Source organism: Chiroxiphia lanceolata, chromosome 3 (assembly GCF_009829145.1).
Source record: "Chiroxiphia lanceolata isolate bChiLan1 chromosome 3, bChiLan1.pri, whole genome shotgun sequence".
Taxonomy (NCBI): Eukaryota; Metazoa; Chordata; class Aves; order Passeriformes; family Pipridae; genus Chiroxiphia; species Chiroxiphia lanceolata.
The window spans coordinates 16,793,978-16,816,608 of record NC_045639.1 but is presented as its reverse complement, the minus strand read 5'-3'; the positions used below and the strand labels follow the sequence as shown (position 1 = coordinate 16,816,608).

At 41.3% G+C, this 22,631-nt stretch overlaps 1 protein-coding gene and 1 long non-coding RNA gene across 12 annotated transcripts in view; one reads left to right on the top strand and one right to left on the bottom strand.

The window, feature by feature from the left end:
- Positions 1-9,726, bottom strand: part of CDC42BPA (CDC42 binding protein kinase alpha) — a 187,267-nt gene extending 177,541 nt beyond the window's left edge. For 7 of the 11 annotated variants that reach the window (XM_032683884.1, XM_032683886.1, XM_032683887.1 and 4 more), the window contains exons 1-2: positions 9,285-9,724; positions 8,337-8,561 (exon numbers count right to left, since the gene is read on the bottom strand). In XM_032683884.1, the coding sequence (XP_032539775.1) occupies positions 8,337-8,532 (196 nt within the window). In that variant the 5' untranslated portion in view covers positions 8,533-8,561; positions 9,285-9,724. Of the gene's footprint in view, positions 1-8,336; positions 8,562-9,284 lie in introns of those variants that run through there. The other 4 variants (XM_032683892.1, XM_032683893.1, XM_032683894.1 and 1 more) reach the window with 3 other exon arrangements.
- Positions 9,565-18,810, top strand: LOC116784878. Its single transcript, XR_004356279.1, has 2 exons — positions 9,565-9,655; positions 17,546-18,810. It is a non-coding gene; the product is annotated as an uncharacterized LOC116784878 (long non-coding RNA).
- The last annotated feature ends 3,821 nt before the right edge of the window (positions 18,811-22,631 follow it).

Here is a 22,631-nt window from a genome sequence, read left to right as displayed (position 1 = left end):
ATTTACAAAAGGCAGCCTGGTAAAGGTGAAAGAACTTTAATGAGCAAGAGCAGGAAATACCTTGGGACTATGGTGTCCCACAGCACGAACCACATTTTCTTAAACCACTTGGCAGCCCTGTAACGAAAGTCGTTGCCACCCTTCCTATCACTTCTTTATTTTAGTTTCAGGTATTAAAATAATAAAGCTGTAGTCTCACTTAAGAGTCATCTTATTTAGACTACAGGAGTGAAACACATCACGACTTCTTACTCACAGCCAGAGCAAACAGCCCAAGGCTCCAGTTCTACAACAGCTTACAAGCTGAAATGATTAATGACAGCAAATCAATTGATACGCACTGGATCTAATAAGAAATGTGCAGGGTCTTTACAGGAAACACTGTGTGGATGGACCTGTAGTTAAGGCCTGAGTGTATTTCTCACGCAGGTGAAAACTTTTTGTTACCGTTCTCCACGCACAACCTCTATATTATGAACCTGGCCAACCAAACCATGACAGCCTGGGGATGACTAGGGAGAAACAAAGAAAAAAAACTCAGTGCAAATCCAGAAACCAAGATTCTGGCCATGGAATATCGGACTGACTCATGTATATCCACATCATATTAGAAAAACAAATAGAGATCTTGCTGGAATGAAAAGCAACAGAACGGAAGTGAGGAAGAAGTTCAGGAGACCTCACCTTAGAGGAATCAAGTACATTAAGGTGTTGCTTTGGAATAACATCAGCTGTGGAAAACACACAGAAAGGAAAGGAGGAAGGACTCAGAAATGGAGACCCGTGGACCCTTCACCATAGGTGAGGTCACCTTATCAGCAAGACTGTCATGCAAGTCTAAAACAGGGTAGCATTCTAAGATGAAAACGATGAAACAAAGACAGTAGTGAGAGGGAACATTTAAAAATATAAAATAAATAATAATTAAAAAATCACTTTACACAGAAAAACTGCTCAGGAACCCCCCACTCTGAAGCCGAAGTACTTCCACACTCCTAAGCTAAGACATGAGCATCCTCCCCCAAGCCCAGACTGCTCAGACTGCAAAGAAATTGAACAAAAGACCAACTAAGTGTTGCTATTCTAATTCCACAACGTTTAAAGGGAACGTAATTATCTCCTACAAATACTTTTTTCCCCTCCTGTTTGCCACACTAGATTCACCTAGTCTTTCTACAAATAGAATTACTGTACATTTCTACTAAATTGCTGAACAAAATATATTTATTTTTCCCTCAAAATGGCCAACGAAAATGCTGCAGTTCATAACATCTACAAGCTCCAGACACAAAACTTTTCAAAAAGATGAAGAGAGAAGGTGCACTAAGAAGCTGCTCCCTAAGAATAAAAGAAATCTGCAATATTGTGTAACAAAACTAATTTAAATCAAACTGGAAGTCTGGATACGGATAAGGAAGAATTATGAAACACAAAGTCTCAGGAGTCTGGATATACCTCATGTGGATTTTATCCATGGTGACTGCTAGTAAACCTAATTAGGCTGTATTACTAGAAGTAAAGCAAACTGACCTGCCTGAATAGAAGATTTTTGCAGTTATTATTAAACTTAATGTCATGTCTAAACTATTTGAAATAAAAGTCTTGTCGTTAACAAAAGATTGCACATGACTGACCTAAATCACTTGCATTTTTTAAAGATTTTGGTCCACATTAGTGGCATTCCCAAGCTTAATGAGGATTTTAGAAAAATAATGTGTTGAGGTAAGTTAGACAAGAGTAGAACAAAATATTCCAGTTGTTCAGCCAGAAAAAGAAAATCAAATTAAACAAGCACAAATGCTTATAGAAGGAATGCCTGCTTTGCCAAAAGATAAAACTTAAGAATCTAGGAGCTGGCCTTTTCTTTCAATTCTGCCTCAGCTAACCACTGTACCTTTTTTACTCAGGTTTTAGAGCTTAGAGTCAAGATCTAATTGCTTCTGGAGGTTTTCTGCACAAATGGGGACAGTAAATTCTTTAGAATATAAAAGTAATTAGGGATGTGATGAATGGGTTAATATTGTCCAAAGGCACATCTAGGATAATTTATTATAGTGTTCACTTTCAGAAATGATTACCACGATAGTAGCCTGCATCCACTATATCTGGAAATTTTGTACTTGGAATTTACTTGCAATAAAATTTTAAAACAACACTGGTCCTTGACTACCCAGCCACAGGTACAACTCAGAAGTGAAATTACAAGAATTTGCTGTTCCTATTCAGAATTCAAACACTGATCTAAGGGCATAAGGTAGAGTTTCAAAAAGAAAGGTAGTTTCTCCCAATCTTTGTAAAAAAAAGAACATATATATATATATATATATATATATATAAAATCAAAGTATTAAACTATATTGGGTGAAATAAGTTCATTGCTCTTAGAACCCAATATCCTCCTTTTAGTCAGCTATGATCTAATAATATGCTGCAGGTTATAAAAGAGTACATCAGTAAAGTTCAGCAGAGAAGGGCCAGAAGACAAGGAAGGAGTTTAATCAGGTAGATAAAGGCACAGCATCATGTGCTACACAGAGGTTAAAAATTCACACACATCTTCAGCAGTACATTTTACAGCTATAAAAAACCTATTGGATTAACCCTTTAACACGAAATGTCCTAGTAACAGGGAATTTATTGTGTTGTCATGAGGTTTATAATGCCCACTGAGCAGACTAACTCATATAATTGTATTTCTCCATTTGTCCCCATTAGACCAAAGCATGCTAGGAATTTCTGTACAGAATAAAGGCATTTCTAAAATTCCTGGAAACTACGTATTAGTTAGCTTTCTATCTAAGCAAGCCATACTCCTTTGCAACAAATAGGACATTACTAACAGAAATCAGTCCACCTAAAGACACAGACCCCAAATGGGCCCCAAAATAGGCAACTCTGAAAACCCCCAAACTTCCCCAGCCTGAAAGAACAAAAACAGCCAAAAAGAACCTCCTTTAAACTTATCTTTACTTAAAATTAAGGTTTTTTTAAAAAAACCTGGTGTAATATAAATGTGTTAAGAAACAAACATGTTACAATGGGTTAATGCCTCACTCTACTGGAAACTAACGCAAAACAAGTAGAATTAACTGGATGGTCTCACAGCTCATTTGATCACATCAGAACTGTTGATAAATTTACAGTAATTAGTTTCATGTGTTCAAGACAAGAATCAAAAGTGAAATAAATGTGGGAAAGGTCACAACTCAAAAGGTATAGAGGTTACACACAGAGCTACCTAACAGTAAGGTCTGCACAGGCAACCATTCTACGTGTTTTCCTGCAATTACTTTTTTCTTCTTTGTCAAGTAATTCAGTGTAAAACTACATCTCTATAAAAGCTGTGTACATGATATGCTGAAACACAGAGATGTGAAGGTCGTTTCTATTTGAGAGCGCCGAAGAACCTCCTTCTCCCACCCTAATCAATAAAAAGCATTTAATTGTTGGCTGCAGCTGAACAATCTGAAACAACAGATTCCATAAAATAAGCAGTATAGTGTTATCATAAACAAAGTCAGAAATCCGTGTGTCAAGAATGCCACAATGTCTTCTACATTGATGGACCTCCATCATTTCATATAGTTCAGCTGCAGGCAATGAAACCACTCATATTTAAAATCAGGCATATGCTTAAGCACATTAAGTGGCCTTGACAAGCAAGATGCTCATTCTTTCCCAGAAAGAACTGAGTAACTGTTTCGCTTATGTCAGACCAAGAGGTATTCCCATTTTTATGACTAGAATAAAAAAGTTAATACCTAAAATGTAATTAAAAAAAAAAATATTTCTAATGGGTTAGATACTATCAGGGTCAGATACTACCAAGGTTGGAAAGTACTAAGCACCACAGTCTACTTTAAAAAACACACCAAAACTTAAAGAAGCTGAGTGGTAAGTCTTTTATTACTGTCTGCTAAGAATAGGACCTACATGACAGATTGTTTTTTAACAGTCTATTTGAAAAACAAAATATAAGCAATTCATAGCTAAAAATGTCTGTGATTTGTTCAGGACCTATAAAGAGACAAATAACAAAGAACAGGTGCAGGATCTGGAGACAAGATTTTGTTCTCTTTTATTACTGATATTTAAAAACAAACCTAGCTCAAAAATGGGCATACCATTTTTTCTTAAGAAAAAAAACATGAGAGAGATCATCAGAAAGAAAACACAGACAGACAACCTCCTCACAACTTTGTCTTGAAAAATATCAGTTGCATGGTGATAGAACCATTTTCAATATCCAGATGAGATGCTGCACATCTGAATAACAGAAGCATGAGAGCAATGATGACAGTCTAGCCTATGACCATAACAGCCCTGCATAAACACCACAACTTTTGAGTTCTACTGGAGAGGAAATTAGAACAGTTTAACCCATCTTCCAGAGTCTTCTTTGGTAAGAAGAAAAAACTACTAAAGGACAGTTTACATTTTTCCTAGAAGACCACAGATTCAATCAAGTCACTGACCTCACCATGCTATTAGTGGTGCTCTACATCTTCCCTCCCTTCAATCTACACATATTTTGAAGTTTATCCTAGTATTCTTTCAACTTATCCTAAATAACATTGTTCTAGTTTCTTTTTAAAACCAATTCAAACTGGAGCCATTGTAAAGGAATTTTTCACAGAACAAGACCTCCTCCAAACGTTTCTTTTTATCACTATGTTTTAATTGCAAGTTCACATTACCAGCCTTCACTACCTCCCTTACAGTCTTATGTCAGTGTGGTAACTCATACACACAGAGAAGAGAAAAAGCAAAGTGCCTGGAATTCTCAAGAGCTTTTTCTGGTAAGCTCCAGTTGCTATAATTAGACAAGCCCTTTTCTAAATCGTAAATACAACTATCAATACCAATAAAAACGAAAACTGAGATCAAATACATACAACAAGCCAATTTTAAATGTTCCATTTCCTCCCTGTTATCTCAAAATGTGCCCCGATTTAACCCTCAGAACTCAAATACAATGGCTGTTTCCATCATTGTCATAGCATACAAGATACCCATGTAAAATAAACAACAAAATCAAAAGATCTTATTCATATGTCACAAAACTAATACCATATAAAAATAGGGAATAAAGACAAAAGAAGGATTTTAGAAGCAAAGCAGATTCTGAATCACAAAATAATTAACCTGACACTTCTAGTCTAATGTAATTTCAAGCACCAAAAAAGACTTAAATCCTACAAAAATTTAAAGTTCCACTTCACATTGTAGACACCTTACTTTCTCCACTTGCTGAATTAAACCTGTAACATCAGACCAAAACAAAAGGTGAACAACCAGTTGAGATCTGAACCCTGGTTCATTTTTTTTAATATGTTATAGTTCTAGATAACAAGCTCATAAAATAGTCCTAAAAGATCTAAGTACTAGAACATGAAGCTTCTTAGTTGCCCTAAATATAGCTGCAGTCACATGGCTGTCATTAAGACATTAGCTTTTCCGTGCTGGAATACCTCCTAAACCTTTTCCCCAAAAAAATTAGATTGTGCTTCAGTCTTACGTGAAATACAGCATGTAACTTCTCAGCAACTTATATAAAAATACACATCCACGAACAGAACCCCACCCCCAAAACCACACAGTAGCACCTTTATAAGTGCACCACTGAAAAGCAAGAAAAAATGATTTGCTGCTCAACAGGAGTCTGTGATCACCGAACAGCTATTTGTTAGCCTTTTCTTAAAAATAACGCACTATATAAATAAATCTCATTTATTTCTATAAAGAATAATTAAAAAAAACCAAAACCAAAACAAAACCAGAAATGTAGCTTAAGATGATGATCAGTTCTCAGGAGTAAATCTGTACTTTGCACCTTGTAAACACATAAGTTCATACCATTCCATGACCAGTTTCGATACATTCACATTGCACTCTTAATCGTAATAGAGCAGATCTGTAGATGCTTGGCAGAAACCAAAAAAACGCGTTTCCAAGACAGCAACCAACGGACATCCACCAGTAGAAATACCAGGCATAAAGTTTCATTTCACTGATGGGAAAAATAAATTAATACACACTATTTCATATGGTACATTCAAAACCACGAGCGCTTCCCATACAGCAGCTTTCAGAACTCCCCGGTGTAAAACTGGTGCTACTTCTCCTACTGTTCAAATAGAGAAGCTGAAAAAAACTGAGCTGAAAGCACTTCACCATTGAGTCATTCAGGGAGGTGGGGGCAGAGTCCAGGATTTCTGGCTGCCAGCCTTCCACTTCTGCCACTACTCAGCACATCTCCAACCTTAAAACCACATATAACCTCTTTCTAATCAACCACTTGCATTGTTTCCCCTTTTGGGGAGAGAGAATGTGAGAGGTCACAATTACATCAAAGCGCAGGGTAGCCTTAGCAACTTCACTGCACCAGAGCACTGAAGGGTACATAACCTCTCTAAGAGCTTGATTTTGCCAACCCCCTGATGCCAACAGAAATGCCAGAGACCGCTAGTTTCACCAGGAGGGTTGGCTCTCCGAGGAGACAACTCAGGTGAGTGTTTGCAGGATAAAGAGATCATACACGCAGACACTGCAAACAGCAGGTACCAGAGACCGTTGGTTCTTATGTTTCACCTCAGAAACCCTCTTGAAAAAAACTCCCAGGGCAGAAGTCTGGACAGCAGAGCTGGGAGCAGACAGAGGCAACTCAGCCCTGGAAATGGGAGGAACTGGTCTTCTCTGAAGCTCAAGAGTACTGCTAAGGCACAGCTGGAGCGTGAGAGTGGAAAAATAGCAGGAAAAATAGGGCAGCAAGAAACCTTATTCCAGCCTTTCCAAAACAGTGTATTATTTCCATCAGCAGCCTGGAAAGTTTATTGCAGAAATCTTCAGGTACTGTCAGAGCCTTGTAATGATGCGTTTGCCCATCAAGCAACCACCAAGCATCCAATACAACGGGTCTCAAACACACTGTTACTCTGACCATGTAGGTATGGTTAACTTGACTATTATTATTTACAGGATATCAGCTGGCTGGATCCACTGCAGACTACACTACGTTACTGCATAGAAAATACCCTTGGAGCCATCATATTTTCCCAGTCTTTCATAGCCTCTGTATGCCAGTCACAGCTTGAGAGGAAAGATTCTTCAGAAGTACTTTTAATTACTATTTCCTCCTTAGTTAGAATGCATTAATTATAGCCTGTTTCTCCAGATAATAAGAAAACAAAAAACAGTGCAATATGAACACTACAAGAAACTTAATTACTGAGTCAAATGTCCTTTAGATGTCAGTATGACTACAGTGAGGAGCAAGAAAATAAAACACACACATATCAGCCTCAAGTTGTTAGATCAGTTATCAAAACAATGTCTTTCCTCAGCAACTTAATTTTGAAGAGCTCAACCAGCTAATTAATCAAATCCCTGTTACGTGTTTCAAAAACGTGCTTTTTAATAAAGGAGGTCTGCTGATGTATTTATTACAAGGCAAATGTGGTAAATGGTTCTGCATGCAAATGCAGAAGTGCAACATGACTTTGAAGTTTGAAGGTCAGATACAGCAACCATTCTCATCAAGGTTCTTATGTCAGACTGCATCTTCTGGTTTACATCTGAGTTTAGGAGGAGGAAGAAAGAGAATTAAAAAGAAAAAAATTGAATCAACCAGTTCTGTGAGAACTTAAGAAGAACTGGCATGCTATCATTCACCTGCTTTCCTTTAAAGATCTGCAAATAGTCTATCTCCCACAAAATGAAGAAAGAAAATGGAAAGGATGCTGGGGACACATACAGTTTCATTCTGATTTTCAACTGTTTTCTTCATCAGGAAAATCAGTCTACTTAAGTAAGCAATGATTTTGTTTAAGAAGAGAATGTGATCTCCTCCATTTTCACAGGCATTTCAAACCCACATCATTTAAGAGAGGTGATGGATTTTCTTGTTGATCAACATGTTTTATTTTAAAGAAGTGTAGACTCAACGGCAGAAGCAAATCAGAGGATTATGCACTGATCTTTTACCAGGCATCAGCGAATTTAACCCTTACCGTTCTATATTTCCAGCAACTTTAGGAAACAAAACTCAACAGCTGGGCCTGAAGGCAAACAAATATGCCTCAAGTACCAGAGTCTGATCCAAGTCAAAAAAAAGAAAAAATATGAAGTATGTTTTACATATACGCCTCGAAGACAAATAACCAATATGGATTTCTTTTTAGCACCACCACCACGTTTAAATCCAGTAAAACTGATAACACTTCCCGGTAAAACACTGTGTTATAAACAATCCCTCTTACACACAAATAACAGAGACATTATACAAAGCAGACAGGAACATGGACGGATGTACACAAAATAAACACATTCAAACTTACCCCACTCCAGATACTCAAGGATGTTCTTCTCTCTTCTCAGAGGGGAATTATTACATTCATCATAAAGGCAGATGAGTATATCCAGCAAGGTTTCCACACTGAAGCATTGCCCATTAGTCTGTGTTGGCCCATCCAAAATAAACTGCTCCAACTGCTTCAAACGCACTTCTCCAGACATGGTTGTTTCAGTTTGCATTGGGGTTTCTTTTTTAATGATTATTATTACTTTGTCAGAAAAACAACAACAAAAAAAAAACTTTTGAGGGTTTTGTTGTTTAAAAAGAAGTCAACAGTATTTTTAACAAGCGTCAAACCGTGGCAGTGCTTAATTTCCAGCCTACCTCGGTGTTCCCAGCCTGAAACTAAACCCTTGGAGTTTCAGAAATACACATGTAGTGCGTATATCTGTGTACATATGATTTTTAAGCGAAGAAAATAGTTATACTTTAAAAAATGTAATAGGCTTAATAAGAATGGGGGGGGGGGAATATATGGCCACTCCTGGTGCTTTAATAATAATAATTGCACTCAAATTCAGCCGAGACTGACTGACACCGATTTCACTGTGCGTGCCCAGGCACACGCACTTATATATTTAGGAAGGTCTTCTCCTTCATTCCCGATGCAGATCATGCAGCGCAATCCTGAGAGGAGCCCCGCCGCAGCACCACGGGATAACAGCCCCTCCGGATCCGCTTCCCAGAACGGATGGGAAGGGAAAAACAGGCGTATTTACGTGTTTATATAAGCGAAAGGACGAAGAAACGAGGGCGCACACCGGCGGGGAGGGAGGGATGAGGGGGCCGCGCAGCCCCGTCGACCCCGCCGCCTCCCCCGGCCCCAGCAGCGCCTCCGCGGCCACCGCGGGGTGGGGCGCAGCCCCCCCTCCTCAGGGCGCAGCCACGTCCTGCCCCAGGCAGCCTTTCCCTTCCTCCTCCTCCTCCTTACCGAGTCTCCTTTTAAGGCTTTTCAGTGATTCAAAAAAACTAAAGTCTTCATCGTCGCCCCCTTCTCCTCCGCTGCGCCAAGGGGCGGCGGGCGGGACGCGCGCCCCGACACACCGGCAAAAGCGCTCCGAGCCCTGTCAAATCCTTCCCATGGCTGCGGCGGCTGCTGCTACTGCTGCTGCGGAGACGGCGCCCTCCTTCTCCTCCTCCTCCTCCGGGTGCGCGTCCTGGGGCGGAGGGGAAGCGCCGGCGTCCCCGCTCCGGCCGCACGCTGCGGGCCGGGAGGCCCCGACGACGGCGGCGGTGGCTTCACTCCCGGCGGCGCGATGCCCTCCCGGCTTCGCCCCCCCGGGCAAAGGGCATCCTCGGGCGGTGCGTGTCCGGGGTGCGTGTGTGTGTGTGTGTGTGCGTGCGCGGGGCGGCGGGGAGGGGTAGCGGCGGCGCCCTCCCTCCCCGGCTCGCTCCCTCCCTCCCTCCGCTTCCGCGCCCTCCTCTCCCCCGCCGCTCCCTCCTTCCTTCCCTCCCTCCCTCCTTCCCTCCCGCGGTCACACGCGGCAGGCGCCGCCGCCGCCGCCGAGCGCGCAGCAGCCCAACATGGCGGCCGCGGCGGGGGGAGCCGCCGCCGAGCGCCGCCGCAGCGCGGGGAGCCGAACCCGGGGCCGCCGCTACTGATGGGATTGAGGGGAGGAGGGGATGCTGCTGCAGCAGGGAATGCAGGGATACGGGCGGACCCAGGGATACGGGAGGGAGAGAGGGCGGGAGAGGGGAGGCCGCGGGCAGCCCGCACTGGGCTACCCCGGGCGGACCCACCCGCCCGTCCGGGGATCCCTCCGGGGGTCTCCCCCGAGCCGAGGGGGCAGCCGCCGCCGTTCCCCGGCCCGGTTCCTCTCAGCCGCCTCCCCGGCAATTAGGCCTTTGAGTAAAGATCCCACCAGCCTCGTTAGGCCGGCGGGTAGCGGGGAGCGGCGCCTGCCTGCTTTTCCGAGGGTGTTGGCCATCCGTGTCCGAGGGTATCTGCCGAGCTCCAGGGCGAGCAGGGACCCCGGCCGCCTCGCACTTCGAGGGCTAAAAACGTGTCAGAAAATGAGTCGATTCGTGGCGGTTCTGTCCTCACTTGAAAAGTGCTTCCCCTCCCCGAGGAGCCTGCTGTGCCACCCCACACGGGCCCAGAAAACAAGCTCGTTTCGCAGACGTTTCAAACCCACATCAGTTCAGAGAACTGAAGGATTTTCTTGTTGATCAACGTGTTTTCTTTTAAAGCAGTATAGACTCAACGGCAGAAGCAAATCAGAGGACTGTGCATTGATCTTTTTCCAGGCATCAGGGAGTGGGCCCGACTCCAGGGTGGAAAATGGCAGCGGCCCAGCAGCGTGTGGTGGCCACTCTTTTCTTTGCCAAAGGTGTAAGGGATGTGCTGTGGTGCTCAGGCTACTGCAGGGCATTGAATGTCATCTGTAAGTCAGCCCGTAACTTCAGTTCGTCCTTCCTCAACAGTCAGGGAGGGGGGGAGCACAGTACAGCCCCTGAAGGTCACCAGCCATTGGTGGAGTTCGAGTGTTCTCCAGGAGCCCACCAAGTCCTGTGTCTGCTGGAGCTCCAGGGAAGGAAACGGCTCAGGCATCCGCTTCCTCTGTTCATTAACCAACAGAAGACCCTCAGCTGGGTTTTGGCATAACAAGCATCTATATAACACTTTTTTCTTTTTAAACTGGCTTTTTTATCAGCTGATATAAAACATCAACAGTCTTACATTTCATCATGAAGATGAAATGCACAACACAATTAAAGTCCCATATGTTTGCTCGGATTCACTCAGGTGTATATAAACTCACTGGTATGAAGCTAGAGAGGACAGTGATTCCTACCCTGTATGTGTGAAAAGGCAGAGCAGACTGGCTGTGGGTCTGGGAAAAGCCGCCTTTCTGTCAATGAGCCTGGGAAGGGGATCCACCAGCTTCAACAACAGCCTTTCAAAGGAAAAAACACTCCTACCTACTCTTGGTGAATGAAAAAATGTGCAGAGAATGTAATTCTAAGGGCTTTTTACTCAAAAACCCTCCCAGAAATATTAGAAACTACTACAACTATAAGTAAGCTTGTAATGGGTAGAAGATAAGATTAAACTGAGAAGACAGGGACATGGAAAGGATTTCCTTCCTGTGCTGGGATACACCCTTAGTACAACAGGAGCCCTGTGAGAGTACCTGGGGTGCTGCTGGTCCTTGTCTACTAAAGTCACCGCAGTGCTTCTGTGGCAGGAGCCCTCTCCAAAGCTGTGGCACACAGACACTTTTACTGTGAGAGTAAGGCATTTCCTGCTTGCTTTCCACTGAACTTGTGGAAATTGTGATTGAAGCTGGGGGTGGGGAACACTGATGACAGCAATAAAAATAAATTGCTGTTGGCAATGTGGGTGGATCAGTTCAGATCACACTTCCTATAGGGGTTGGAGACATATCGTCCAAGTTCATCATCACCATAGATTAACCATTAATAGGGTTGCAGAGGGAAAAGGGAGAAGACTAAGAGTCAAAGGGATGTTAGCCTCTTGGACTTTGGCACACCACTTGGTAGGGAAGTGAACTAAAGAACAATTGCCAGAGATACGATGGGTGTGGATATTTCACTTACTTATGTTACTGTGTTTTCCTCAGCCAATTATAAAGTCTTTCCTTGTTTTACTTGCAGACCAAGTGTTTGGAAACAAGGCAGGATACCCAGCAAAGGTGCTCACTTTCCCTATATTTCTGGTTTTAAAGATTAACCCTTGTTTCTAGCATCACCACTTGACAGAAGTTGCACAGCAAACCACTTCTTTCCAGCATTGCTTTCAGCTTGAGTGAGGCTACAAGAGGTAGATTACATGTTCCTATTAAAACCATGCTATGTAAGCTGCAGTTGAACACAGAAAACACAAATTATTTGTTCTGTCCTCATTTAATAGCCTGTCCAGAAATATGTAGGCATCCCCACAACAACTGGGGGGGTGCCCACTGGGCTGTAGTCAGCTGTTGTGCCACAGAAGCTGTGAGGAACAGGTAACACCAACTGTGACTGGAGGCATTTTTATTTGCTAGGAATTATCTATGTACCAGATGAGTAATTCTCACAGTACGCCCATGGGATGGAAAAATATTTTCTCTGCATTATAAGAAACACTGCAAGAGAGACTTTAGTCCAGAATATTTAGAAAACCAATGAAAGAATTCAGTATAACACTCAGAAATTCCTTCTCTCTTGTATGTTCTGTCACTAAAACAGACCATGTCCTAAAAATACACCCAAGTTGTGCAAACATACCCCAGTATCTTTCATAATTATCAAGGGTTTGTTTCACCCTGTTCTTGTTTTAATAATATCACAATAATATTTTCTTCCTATTGCTTAGCTTTATAAATGTTTACAGTACCTAAAACATAACTAATGATAATAAGGATTTTATATCTTACAATAAATTAAGCAAGCTGATAGCAACAGAGGGAATAGTGAGGAATGAGAAGGATATGGTTGGAACAATGTAGTTTATGTATTTACATGTATGTTGAGTGTTGCAATACTAAATGTTGGTATAATAGAGTAAACAGCCTTTTCTCTCCAGGGGCAGGAGGTTTGTTGTTTTGGGTGAAATATTGTGGACATCTGGTTTTGGTATGCAAACCATTTGTAAAGTTGAGAGGGGTCCCACATGCTTCCTGGCAGGTGAATAATGCTTGTGAGTGGTAGATCTGTTACATGCTTAGGGACAAGTGCTCTAGAGTGGCACTTATGCGTTGACAAAATTTTGCATCCAGGCTTTTCTGTTCTCCAAAACTTCACTTTGTAGACACATCTTGTTTATACTGGTATAGCAGTTCATCCCCCAGGGAGAATTTTGTAGTACTCTATGCAAAAACAGTGCTGGCACCCAATTTAGAGAACATGTGTTTAGGCGTGTGATGGTACCATTTGAAAAGGGATCCTACAGCTGTCACCTGAATTACAGTAATAACTGAGGTTATTAGAAGTGTTTGCAGTTGGCTGCAGACAGAGCACACGTTGGTTGCAGTCTAGGATGACCCTGAAGACCAGTGTGTGTGAATGAACAATGCTTGTCCTATAATCTGTTACACTGTAGTTTCACATAAATCTTGCTGCTGGGACAAACTTAACTCTAACAAACAGGTCTCTCCACTGAAACTGATGACTATTGCAGAACTTGATTAGTCTCAGTACCTATAATAATGCATTTAGTAACACACCTTAACGTTTTTAAAGACTTGTAAACCTACTATTCTTTTCCTCTCTAACTGCTTTGCCAAGACCTATTTCTCCTGTGAGGTCTACAGACAAGTCCAACTACAAGCACTAAATGGTACCTGGCAAAATTGATGCTTATTATTTACCTAATCCCAAAACCATGATCATAAATGTGTATGCATATATAGACATTGTAAATATGGAATTATCTTTGTCTTCCCCCATGCTTCTTTTATTGGTCTTTGGAGTCTTATTTATAGTCTTAATGATTTTCTGTGAATGGCTGAACTGACTAATTTTACCTCAGAGACAAATTGCATCATGCTGATCTCACTGCACTGGTTCTGTGTCGGCCTGACTCCCCTGGTTTTAATCTTCATTTAAAACTAATGAGAATGTGGCCACCACCAGCATACAATTTTCTGTGAAGAATGAAGTGGTTTTGACCCTGCTGAAGTGTCTAGAGGTACTGTGCTCTGAACAGAAACAAGATAGCCTCTGTGATTAAAGAAGAGGAGAGGAAGTAATGGAATTGCATTTATAGCTGCATGAAATTGCTATAATCCGGATCCTGCTTTTATGATGCAAACTAGGAACTGACCAAAGTCACGTCTCATGCTGACCTCGAAACAGGACCCTGTCTTTGCACTCTTGAAATGCTGTTTTATCTCTCAATATATCGTTTTTTTCCTATAAAAGTGGGACCAAGTCTGCCAAAGCTCTTAGGGATGCTGTAAACCTTAATTAATGTCAGCATAGCAGTCCGAAATTCTTTTTTATTTTCCTTTCTTCAGTAACATAAATCTAAGAGTGTTATTTTATTTTCTCTCTTGTTTTTGTAGTCTGTAATATCTGCAACTTTTTAAACCTTTAGTCCCTGCGTAGTCCAGTTCTTTCTTGTGGATTTCTCTGTCTATGCTGATATTTTTTTCCACTGTGTCTCGAATCTGTTGATTGTGTTATGCCACCTTCGAAAGTTGAACTCTCCTCAAGATACTTCACTCCCTCAAATGAAGATATTTGGTGAGGTAGAACTCTTTCTCAGGTCAACTGGCTTTTCAAACTGAAGAGTTCTGAGGAAGACCACGTACTTATTTGTGAAACTGGATGATAGATGCAAATTTCTGCCACTGCCACACAAGGCACAGCAAGATAATCCATTGATCCAAAAGAAAAGCGGATACATTTACATTATTTGGCTGATGCCTATACAAAACTAATGTTGCTTATCTTACAGTTGGAGTAAAAGCAGCTTGAGAGCTGCTTCTAAATCAGCTCTCTTTGTAATGTTTCATAGTTTCAACTGATCATAATCAAGACTTTCAATATCTGTTCCTCTAAAATGAGTACCTCTTCTGGTGAATACCCAGTACTGTATTATGGATTTTTTTTTTTTAATAAAAAGGATATACTTAGAGATTAATTCAGTGAGGATTAACTGTGAAAGTGTTTTAAAAAATTGCAATGAGCTGCTACTGTCATGTAAGTAACATTTATGGAAGAGAGGAGGAATGAGGAAACTTGTGACTAAGAGATCTTTGATTGGGCAAGGAAACAGGATGAAGTAAGGAAGAATGGGATAGAGAGGAGGGAGGGAGAGAGCAGGGTGATTAATTTGGAAATCATATGGGAAGGAAGTGGTTTAGAGAGGGGAAGTCAAGGGCAGGGAGTGTGGCAAGAGAGAGGGAGGGAAGCTTATGAAGAGGGAGAGGAAAAAAAAACTTATTTGTTAAAAACAGAAACTTGTACTTAGATGAAAACAAGCCCACCAAGATCCATAATTTGGAATGTGAGCCCAGGGTGGATAGAGCTGGATTAACTTTATGTCAGGATTTTTATTTTGGATTTAACTTCAGTGCTCAGAGTGCCCGGCTCATTACAAAAGAGAATGCAAGAGATCACACACTGATCCTAAGTTTCCCAGGGTTGTGGAGTTTCCAGATTAGAAGTTTGACCAATTCAGTTGTTGTTTTAAAGTACTATTTTGGTTTATTTGAATTTAAATGAAAAAATATTGATCTATTGAAAACAGCGGTGACTATTTTATGTACTTATTTTTAACTTAAAAATTGTAAAAATAGCATCAAAGCTCTAAAATACATATTTCATTGGGAAAACAGGTACAGGCAATGACAACGGATGTAATTCAGGCAGAAGTCTTAATAGAACACTTAATGTAAAGAGACACTTCCATCATATTCTGCAGATTGAAATCACAATATCATGACTTATCAACAGTTGGCATTTAGAGTTTGTTTGCTAAATTTATTTAGACGGAGAGGCAGCAAGCCCCATCTCTCTCTTCATGGATTAAATTTGTAATCAGTCATCACATTTTAAGTAGGTGATGACAGTGGTGCAGCTAACAATGACTAGAAACCAGCAGTTTTATTATTTGCCAGTACTACATTTTGTGGATTGATTCCTTCTGCAGTGAAAACTAATAGAAAAAAACGAAGTGTTCTGTAAAACTTGAGAGACTTGTAGAAAGCCTTGGTGTAAATAAAGGCCTTTTGCCACTCAGCAGGTAGCTTCCAAAGGTCACCTCCCAAAGAGAAGAAAATCTGGAAATCGTGGAATAGTAGAATGATTTGGGTTGGAAGAGACATGAAATATCATCTGGTTCCAGCACCTCTGCCATGGGCATGGACACCTTCAACCACGTTGCTGGAGGAAACCAGATTGCTCAAAGCCCCATCCAATCTGCACTTGAACACTTTTGGGGATGAGGCATCCACAGCTTCTCTGGGCAACCTGTGCCAGTGCCTGACCACTCTCATAGTGAAGAATTTCTTTCTACCATCTAATCTAACCATTTTAAAATGTTATGTAGTGTTCAGTAATTGTCCCACTCAAGCCAATGCCAAAAAAAGCCTCCTTGATCTCAGCAAGAACATAAGTGAACTCATAATTCCTTCTGAAACAAACAAAACTCTTTGGATTCAGTCTTATGAAAAATGAGAGTGGTTTATATCTTTGCACAATGTCAACCATTTGTCTTTGTAAACTGTCAGTGCACAAATTAAGAGGACTTAATTATATGGAAAGGTTAGAAGTGGTTTTTGAGGTAGAGAAAGACAAATATTTGTACTAGTTTAATCAAAAAGTGTGAACATAACACTGGCTCGGATCCTCATGTGTGGATAGCACTGGAAATAATTGTACTTGTGGAAGGAGGTGCTGGCCAGTGGTGCAGCTTCATTTTGTTATAGTGCTCCTTCTGTGAGAGTAACGTCTTACAGAAGTGAGAGCAGATCTGCTGGCATGAGTGCTCCCTACCTGCATCAGTGCAGGAGGGCGAGGTTAGCCGTGGAGCACTGTGTCATTGTTTCAAGTAGCCCAGTCATTTTGGCTGAAATAAGTTGAGGCTCACTTAGACCTTCCTAGACGTCAAAAGGAGGGACAGTCTCCAGCATGGGGGCAAAGACAAACGTCAGAGATGGTGTCATGAACAATAACCTCTCCTGATGGGCTACACATAGTAGATAGGGGCACACATAGGTCAGGAAAAGGACATTGCTCTACAGTCACAGTTGTTCAGCTGGGGATGAGTTTAAGTGACAGTAAAATTTTCTGAAGGCAGGAGTGTTGCTATCGACGGCATTAATTCAACTCAATCAATCAAACTGAAGACAAGGACTAAAAACACTAATTAAAAGTAACTATTTCCAATCACAGTAAGTTTTAACAACCTGTAACTTGAAAGTCATTTGGCTGATTTTCCTCTGTTTTTGCAAAAGTGACTAAAATACACCTGGCAAGCTTCAGACTCAAGCAGCTTTCCAAGCCAAAGTTATGTTGAAGGGATGGAAACAGGGTGCTATAACAGAAGTTAGCTTCAGCCTTAACCAAAGAGCTGTTGCTGCCTCTCCTTAATGTCCCAAGGTATGGCAAAGCACACTGTAGGTGAATTAAAATCATTAAATAAAATGGAATGTTAGTAAAATTTTAGGCAAGGAATATATTTGTCTGTCATAGAAATATTAATCATGATACAGCTATATCTCAAAACCTTTTCTTTCACAGTTTGCTCAGAAGACCAACAATTTCTATGTGTGGTGCATCAGGAGGAAGGAAGGTCTGGCCTCATTCATCAACTGGAATCCAGCATTTGCTGCCATCAATTTCTTGCTTCCTCCTGAAGAACAGAATTTCATTTTGGAGACGGTGAAAATTGGAGTTCCAATTTTCCAATTGAAATTGGTAACAAAAAAATATTTTTGAAGATGTTATAAAAGTTTGCACTTTTACAATGAAGAGTGATAGCCATAGTTGTGTCTTCTCAAAAAAAGACATTGGCAGTTATTGGCTGGTTTTTTGGCTTTTTCAACAAATAAAGATTTCCTTCCTTGACCAAATAATAAAGAGAATGGCTAGTGGATGTATAATTAGCTTCCAGCTATGGCTAGCTCAGCTCTACACAGTAGCAATCCTGCAGTCACTAATCTCACTGCTGTCTACTGCAGGAGGAGGAAATGAGCTGGGCCATGGGCTCTGAGCCTCATCCTCCCTCTGGTCAGGGACTCTGGCAGACCCGGGGTGCAGGATGTTGAATTTATTGCTCCCGTTTGCTTCAAGGCCTTTCCTAAGACTTAATTCCCTCACCCTGCAGTAAAAGTGATAATAATGAAAAGGTCTATGATTCACTGTAAAGCACTGTATCTTGTTTAAGTTAAACAAGTACCTAAGTGCTCTGCTGAACTAGGGCCAAGGGTGGATTACTGAGAGAGCTGGGCAGCCTTCCCATCTCCAGCCAGTTCACCAAGTAGTCTCAGGATAATCATGGAGTTGTTCTGGGGCTTAGTTTCCTGTGCATGTTTATCACAGGGTATCTATTCTGACTGGTAGAGATAAGGAGATAATGTGGGAACATGAAAAAACTCTTCAGAACATCATGAAAGCTGTAGAAAAAACAGGCTTCTGCATTGGATATACATTGCATGTTATGTTCTCCTTGTGACTTTTCTTTAGTTTCTGGATTCTAATCAGTACTTGTGAAAAAAACATCAGGCAGCTTATTAACAGAGAGCCTATTTGCACTTGAATGGCAAGAGTGTAGTCTGAACCCCACCAAAACCAATGGAAGAAGATCCAGTGCTGCATGCAACCAGCATTCCAGAGCAGCTCAAGCTGTGTTGCCTTCAAGCAGCCTCGTCATCCTGCCAGCACTGGCCTGCTGCAGGGTGAGTCCAGCAGATTTTGTCCAGGCTGTTGCCTTCGTGCTGTACAGCAGCCTGAAAAATTAACTCAGCTCCCTTTGCAATGGCTTATTAAAAGGAAACTAGAACAAAGTCTTTAAAAGTCTGTACCTAACCTGCACTGAGAGAGTTTCCTCTGATCAGATATGGAGCTTTTAAGGCTCTTTTGCATTTCTCTGATTCCTACCTGGCAGAAAGTGGCTAGAGAAAGGGCAAGGGTGTCACTGTGGAGAGCTTTTTGTTGATATCAGAGAGGCCTGGTTACCACATAATAGTTTGCAAGAACAGACTATTCTTTTAACACTTTTTCTACTTGGAAATTCATATTACATTTTGTGAAGTTAGAGCAAAATAGCTTAGTGTATTGAATTGCAAGAGAGCTATCCTGAGTACATACATTTACTGTATCTTTTGATACAGAGGAAATTAGCATAAAAAAATCTTTACTAAGAATAGATTGTGGCAGAATATTAGTTTTGTAGCATAACAAACAGACAGGAAAATATAAACATGCTAATCCATCCTGTACAAGATAAGAGCTGAGGTAAGGTACTGTCCTCATTAACAGCTGCTAGCTGATGTTGTAAACACAATTGTGGGGATTTTAATATCACATTACAGCATTGTGTGTGAAACCAGAAAAAACGAGTGCTACTTTCTGTGGATTTTTTTGACCTACAGTTCTGAAAGAGATTGAGCTCTTTTTTCTTTACAATAGGTGGCCATATTTTGTTTATCCGTAGATAAAGCAGCACTGTAGCGTAGTTCTGTTTCTGTGACCCCCTCAAAACCTTTCTGCAGGCATTTCCTGATTCCCGAGTTCTGCAGATTTAGAACCAAAAAAGCCAGAAGAGCAGTGAGTATCAGCAATATTTCCTTTTTCTGTTAGACGTTCATGGGTCAGTCCCGTAGGAATTAGCACAGACCGAAGTAAGTATTTTTGCTCAGAGTCCCCTTTCTGCAAGGATAGAATTCCCGGATTCTAATCTCACCCCCAATTTTAACTCACTTTCTGTCCCTGTAAGACATGAGGTAGCCGGGGCCAACGTGCAGACAAAGGATTATCGCCCAAATCGAATGGGCTGTTTTCAACTCCCCCTGCATAACTGTGGATTTGAAGGCTTAATTCCTTACCTCTTTTGTGGCAACCGAAGGGAAAAATCCAGTGGCCCAATAAAAGAAATGGAAATAGAGTCAATGGGAAGTGGTTATGGAAATGGTGTTTGTGGAGAGGGGGCTGTAACTGAGATGTATCCCATGTGGGTAGCTTTCAAGGCCACCATCCCATCCTTGCAGGGAATGCACAAGAGAGCAAGTGATATAAGCCCATTCTGGTGATTTCCAACCATGGAAAAGATCTCCTGAGCTGTTTGCCAGCTGATATGACAGACCATCTTTACCTGACCCAAGGCTGCAGGTGAGGAACTGGATAGTTAAAAACTGTCCCTTGTCATCTCCTTTGGGGTATGATGTGTGGGAAAATCTTGATCCTGACAGACAGCAAGTCCAAGGTTTGCCAGTCCTTAGCTGGAAACAAACTGTTTATAGAAGACTTAATTCAGGGGCAAATGCTATGACAGAAAAAGCAAATCCTAAACATAAGCATGATCTTAAAGACATAACTCAGTTGCAGAAAAAACCCAGAAGACTACAAATGCAGGCAGTGTTCACTAGATGCATTGTTCAGCTAGGATGGAGGTTGGTCCTGAAGTTAATGAAAAAGGATGTGATTCATCCCTTACTGAAACTCATCAAAATTTCTCATCAAATGATTAAAAACGTTAATTTGTGCATTAAATAAAAGTGGACAATCCATCAACAGCATAAAGTCTGTTGCTTAGAGAGAAAGAATACATAGTATGTAATTACAATACCACTGAAAAATACAGCTTATCTTTTTAGGTATGTCAGCTGTCCAGCTGCACTTAAGTATCTTTCACCATATCCATTACATTTACATATGATATATGTAAATTAATATGTCCTTAACTCATACCTATTTCTGTATGCATAGATGTAGTATGCATGTATATACATGTAGACATACATAGGTATGATATAAGCGCATATTCATTCAGAGCATTTTAATATAGTTAAAAAACACTGTGCCAAAAATGTACACCATCTGTTTTCAATCAAAATAGCCTATTTCAGAGGAAGGGAGTGTTGTCTGGTGATCAGAGCAGGGGAACTAAAGAGTCAGGACTCATGGATTCCATTCCTGAATCTGCCAGGAATTGGCTGCATGGTTTTGACAGGGTCTGTGACTCCTGTGTACCCTGCTTTCCCCATTTGCAAGATGGAGCAGTTTCTACTCCTGAATGTTGCAATGGAAAACATAATTAGTATATGCTTGGAAAAATGCAGAAGTTCTTTTTATATCATCATGGTGTGTTTGAAGAGTGGAATTTAATTGAGAAACACAGTAGAGGATTTGTTTCAGAAGACATACATAGCAGCTACGTGTATAATTACAGCTATTTGTACACATGTAGGTTGCCTAATTTTTCAGTGATAATACCTGTAATAAAATTAATGGGGGGAAAATGGTGCTCAACACTCTATGAACCCAGCCAATACTGTAAAAGTTTTCACACTCTGTTGAACAGGGTTTCCACGGTGACAGCCCTACACCAGTGAGTGAAATATGTGCTGTACCTAATTTTCATCCTGAAATAGGAAAATACAAATGGGTATTGGGATTTTCTGGCAGGTTCCCTGCAGAGAAAGCCTAGCTCCACTGAAGACAATTACAATACTCCTATTAACATAATTAGGACAAGATTTCACCCCATCCGCTTCCTTAGCTTCAGTGTGTCCCTTTCAGGAATACAGCAGGGGCTGCTCAGCACATCCCACAGTGCTTCCTCTTGGGCATGTTGGCCACGTTTGTACTGTTGTGCAGAACAATGTCCTTCCTGTGCTCGGTGGTCTGCACAGGGCGGCCCAGCCTGGGTGTGGTGGGAGTGTGCCAGGTGTCACAGGAGGCAGAACAGAAAGGGTGCTCCATGCTCCTGTTCTCCCACCATCCTTACCTACTGATTCCCAAACTCCTTAGATTTCCCCATAGTGTGCACATCTGTGGGGTGTTAAGGCTGTACCTTGCCTCTGGAGAGGGAGATCAGAGGCGCTTTCCATTGGGATGAGAAACACCATATAGCAAATGGCATAAATGCAGCAGCCACATAGTGTCGGAGAGGAAAAGGAACAGTGTTTGTACTTCAGGGTTTGCCTGGCTGCCAGTACGAAAGTGGCAGTGAGAAATCGTGTGTGCTGAATGCTGCTTATGTGTGCTGCAAACTGAGGCATTCAAGTATGTGACAAATATTTGATGTAAATACGAATGTATTTCAACATCTACGTCTTTGTCACCAAGAAAAGTGGGCTGAGCTTGTGTGGTTTGGATGTTTTTGACAGCTGCTGTTCCCCAGGTTGCACCTCATATCTCAATAGTGTGCTGTTGCTTAAGTGCAGCTTCAAAAGTACATTTAGGATCTTACCATGTACACACGTAAAATGAGCCAGTTGCTCATCCAAGTGAGCTGGTGTAGTGACATACATGATAAAGCAAGAAAAAGTCAAGGCAATACGGATCTCACAGCTATTAAGTGGATTTACAGGTTTGTCACGCAAAGAAATACTTTTACCCAGATGAGTGAGGACAATGTGCAACATTACTTTGAAGAGACAAAGCTCTTGATTCAAATACCAGCTTTTGAGAATTGTATTTCCACGTCTGAGACCTTAAAACTTATCTTCTGTCTTTGTATCTGTGAGTGTATCTGCTGTTTGGATCACACCTGCTATATTTTAAAGAAAGGCTGTATTCACTTGGTGCTTAGGAAATACTTTGTAAATCCAGCTTTCAAGCCTCTTTCAAGCCTATGGAAAGTTTCCATCATATATATGAGAGT